The 5056-nt window shown below is 41.1% G+C and overlaps 1 protein-coding gene across 7 annotated transcripts in view; it reads right to left on the bottom strand.

The window, feature by feature from the left end:
- The window catches only part of LOC111867399 (TATA box-binding protein-like protein 1), a 54318-nt gene that overhangs the window by 38403 nt on the left and 10859 nt on the right, over positions 1-5056 (bottom strand). The window contains exon 1 of one of the 7 annotated variants that reach the window (XM_033752666.1): positions 2754-2947. The exons of 5 other annotated variants lie outside the window; for them this stretch is intronic. In XM_033752666.1, coding sequence (XP_033608557.1) covers positions 2754-2832 — 79 coding nt within the window. In that variant the 5' untranslated portion in view covers positions 2833-2947. One more of the 7 variants, XM_023857222.2, reaches the window with a different exon arrangement.

Here is a 5056-nt window from a genome sequence, read left to right on the forward strand (position 1 = left end):
TCTCAACTCGCTCGACCATGTTGTCAGACCGGCTGGTGCGAGGCCGAGATTGTTTTGGTTCGTTGTCACACGACGTTTGGCCTTCTTTGAACTGTCGCACCCACAAACGCACATTTTTCACATTCATGACACCATCACCACATGTCTCACTCAACTGGCGATGAATTTCAATGGGTGTCTCACCACGCAAGTGGAGAAAACGAATGATTACTCGCTGTTCTTGTATCGAAAATGTCGCCATTTTACGTTCAAAAACACTCCTCACCCTCGCCGCCACCACTAGAGTTCTGTGTGCCGCACAGTGGTGCCATCTCTGTCGCGCATTCACAAAGAGTGCACACGTATTTTAAAACAACCGCATATGTCTATCTGCTCCCAGTCCTGAGAAAAAAATCGGAGACCTTAGAACTTGAACGCCCCTCGTATTTCTGATTCATTAGTGCGACATTTGCAAAACGATTTACAACAAAAAAACTTGTTAGGATCATCTTCAGCAAATTAATGTCAAGGACAAAGACGAAGGAAACAAAAATGTACACTTGGTAATCCGGTTTACTTCAGTGGAGTACACATATAACAACTCCTCCAAATGTCTGCTATGCTCATTGTTATCAAACACGAAAAGTGATACATAAATAATAATGTCACATGCAGGCCGTACATCTTAAATAATGGATATTACTAATTCCATGCGGAGGAGGGGCTGAATACCTCCACCGTAGCCCTGCGAGTCGTAGGAGGCGACGAAAAGGGATGTCTCGAATCTGGGTCAGTAAAATATGGTCACGAGTCCCACAGGACTCGAACCCGAGAATGATTGCGCTGGAGACTGCCAGCAGCAATTCTAAACGACAGACCCGCCCTCACGTCAGAGAGCGCGCCCGACATCAACGAAACCGCAACTGTCTGACACTAATAAAAATTTGGTCGTAAGACCCAGGTGGGTGCTTTATTCCAAGGCACACTGGCCGTTGGTCGTAACACAAGACTCGACTCGACTGGTATCAATCTCGCAGCAACAGTCCGGCTTTCAGGGGTTTACAACTTTAGTTTTCGTATCCATGGAAACGTGCTATGTTACCACTTTGTTGGCAACGCACTTGCCAACTCGTTTCCTAGAAACGGCCACCGCCGCAATATAACTATTCAACTATAATTTCTGCTAGCCAATAACATAAAATCCTGAAAAAGAATATCACAAAATGAAATCTATAGGTATGTGATGAAAAAAGTGTTATTAAACTGATGCATATTGTTATGTTGAAACTTCCAACAGTTCGTCTTGGGTTTAAGAAACGCATTTCAGAAGCTGGTTCTGCTTCCATCATAAGTTAAAAAATGTTGAGCTATCGCTGTAACAGGCCATGGAGGCCCATTAAAGTTGTGAGAAATAGAGGCTGTCATATTTTCTAGACAATGTGCTCACAGATGGAGGCGAGGTTGGAGCCGGCCACCCTTTGTCCCCAGGAAGATTCCTGGCACTCACTTCTGTCAGAGGCTGAGTCGACCCCAGGGCCATAGCGCGCCTGGAAGGATTAGGTCAATTGAAAAATCCAATTACCTCACTGGGAATCGAAGCCGCGACCTTCTGGTTTGTAGCATAGTGCATCAGATAAAGATATGAAACCTATTCCGTCAGGACCACTACATCAAGTTAATCTCTATTCCCAGACTTAAACATCTCTTTTGTGGTTAATGCATGATACTTTCGGTAGCTAAACCATGTAGCCTTGGACAATAAGGCAATTAATGAATGGTGAATTGGAAAATATTTGGAACGGCGTGTGGTCTAAACAACGTAGCCAGGAATTTGCATGATGGGACTGGGGGAACCCACAAAACCCTCAGTCAAAACAGCAATGCCCCAGCCAAGATTCATATCGGACATCTCCTGAACATGAGCCTAGAGCATTATCGCTACACCAACCTGCTCAGTTAAACACCGAATTTAACTAAAAATGAGATAATGGAAAATGTAAAATATATGTGTCTGTTTAATGACACAAATCATGTGAAATATTAAGCATTTCATGCATTCCCAATGCATTTCAAAAACAATTAAGCATTAAACAGCGAATTGATGAATGTATATTCAACTTTTTTCCGCCTGTAATATTTTTCTGCAGGTGCCAAACATTTGAGAGCCAGACAGCCCAATCATCATAGCAATGGGCTATGTGCTGGATGGTCAAGGTTGGCTGTCCAGCAGAGGCAAGATTTCTCTCTTCTCCATAGCATCCAGACCGCCTCTGAAGTCCACCCAGCCTCCTACTGAATGGGCTATCTCCCTGCGAGTAAAGCAGCAGAAACAGAAAGCTGACAACTCACATCCATCTAGCGCCAAGGTCTAGAATAGAGGAGATATACATTCACACCCCCAATACATCTTTTTACCACAAAGTGCAGTGAATTTATGAGAGGCATTATGAAATGTAAAGTCATGAAGTGATTAATGCTAAACATGACAAAAAGACCCCATATTTACTGGCTCATGAAAAGGTACAAAGTGTTATCCAACAGTTTATTTAAGGAAACTGTCAGTAATTTGGTAAACTGCTGAATAACTGGATAACAGTAGATAATAAATTGAAAAAGATATGAAATGATTATGGGCCATAAGGTATATTATGTGATGGCACAAACCTGCACAAAGGAAGGAAAGTTAAGGGGAAACACAACAGCAGAGCGAATATGCCCGTTATGAGGCACTCCAATGCAGAAAGCAGCAGTCACAGCAAAATGAACTGTCTAACCCTCATATCTGCTGTAAGAAAGTATGGATTCTTCTGCTCCACGCATACATGAAAATTCTCTTCTGCGCAGAAGTGTCATCACAATGTAACTGGGCTCTACTATTCCAGCATTTGCCCAGAGTGGCTGAGAAATGTCATGAAGACCCTCTATCAGGGTAGCTTTTACTCCAGCTGAGATTCAAACCAGGCACTTCCTGAATAAAAGTCAGAAGCATTACCATTTGAGCATGCTTGCTTGGTGGTACTACTGGTTAGCTGTGCAGAACACAAACTTATTTTCCCAGAGATTAATACTTGTTGCAATATAGAAACATCTCTACAATTATGCAAGCATTATCAGCAAACACAAAGGGATCATGTCAACTTGTCAGGTCAAGCTGGCATCCACCTACAAGGCTATGGCATCACAACCCCAAAGACCAAAATCTACTGAAAATACATTAGCATAGTTGTAAGGTAACAAAAAACGGTCAGCAGAGTAATGAAGAAAGCAGTCTATTTACACAATGATTAAGAGGTTCCTTTGGCTTTATTTGGTTCACAGGCTAAATGGGCTAAATACACCATACCTGCCCACAAGTTGTAGCAGAGCACACTGAAAAGGAAGAAGAGATGCAGGAAGCTACTGATACAACTGAAAATCGTTCTATGATAGCGAGATGAAAGAAATTATTATGACAGAAAAAACAATAACTTGAACAGGAAACTGTCTCCCATGTCTTCTTGAAGGGAAGCACTGCAAGCCATTGATGTTGGGACTGTAGTCATTATATGCTTTTTGTGGGATAATTATGCAAATCATAGTGGCAAAATGTGTGTTTTATGTCCTTTGTGCAAAAGGACAGATATACAATCCAACAGCAAAACTGATGCAAGGAAAGTCTGTACACCAAAGAAAAAAATGGAAGATTAATTAAATAGCATATCATACAGAGAAATAGGATGTATATACTAATTATTTCTTCCTTGTGTTAATAGAGGTCAGGAGATGCTCATAATGTATATTTGCTGCTGTCACAGAGATGACAGAAGAGAATTTCTACCATCCTGAAACCCACGATTTTACTTCGACATGACTGTAGCCTATGTGGGACCTCTCAATATGATTGTACTCCTACTTCAGGACTGCAATCAAGGCTGCACTTCTTGACACACAGAGCATATTTTCTGTTCCTAGATGAAGCCCTTGGAAGATAAACTGATCAGTTACATTTGTTGTTACTGAACAATTCACTGAAACTATACAGTGTGTTGCAAAATGTCATTATAAGATAAATTAACCTCAAGGCAAGGAATGATTTTGAATTTAAAGGAATACTGTATGTCAAATTATACGTTAGGTGGGTCCCTTGTCACCACGATATGGCATGTCCTCCGGTTTCGGATGGAGATGCCCTCCAGTTTTGGAGGGAAGCTGCAAATATATTGAATAAGCAGTTGTGGACAGCCGAAAAGGGCCGGACCACCAGCTTGGGGGTTGGGCTAACAACTCCTCATCGTAAAAAATAATCATGTTATGAAAATTAACACAAAGCCTCAGACCTAGACGGGTCCTCTGAATAAACGACCTTGGCTAAAGAAAATGAATATGAGATTCAGTATTTGCAAGGTCAGAAGCATGTATAGGGCAGGTTGGCTCAGGGTAGTGGCAGATGAAATCTTAAAGTTAGATTTAGCAGGAGTACAGGAGGTCAGATGGGATGGAGGTGGCATCGCACCAGCAGGAGACTATACATTTTTCTATGGAAAGGGGAATGAAAATCATGAATTAGGTACAGATTTTTTTTCGTACATAAGAGAATCATATCAGCAGTTAAGAGGGTAGAGTTCGTTAGTGATAGGATATCATATATAATACTAAAAGGTCGCTGGTGTGATATCATTGTTATGAATGTTCATGCCTCAACAGAAGATAAAATTGATGACATAAAGGATAATTCTATGAAGAACTAGACTATGTATTTGGTAAATTCACGAAGTACCCTATGAAAATGTTGTTAGATTTCAATGCCAAAGTAGGGAGGGAAGACATTTTCAGAAGGATTGGGAATGAGAGTTTGCATGAAATTAGTAATGATAATGGAGTTAGAGTAGTAAACTTTGCCACATCGAAAAATCTTACTGTCAAAAGTACAATGTTCCCACATCGTAACATCCATAAATTTACTTGAACATCTTCTAATGGGAAGATACACAATCAAATAGACCATATTTTGACAGACATGAGATGGCACTCAAGTATACTTGATGTTCGATCATTTAGGGCAGCAGATTGTGATACTGACCACTACCTGGTGGTGCCA

Source organism: Cryptotermes secundus, unplaced genomic scaffold (genome assembly GCF_002891405.2).
Source record: "Cryptotermes secundus unplaced genomic scaffold, Csec_1.0 scaffold397, whole genome shotgun sequence".
In the NCBI taxonomy this organism is placed as follows: domain Eukaryota; kingdom Metazoa; phylum Arthropoda; class Insecta; order Blattodea; family Kalotermitidae; genus Cryptotermes; species Cryptotermes secundus.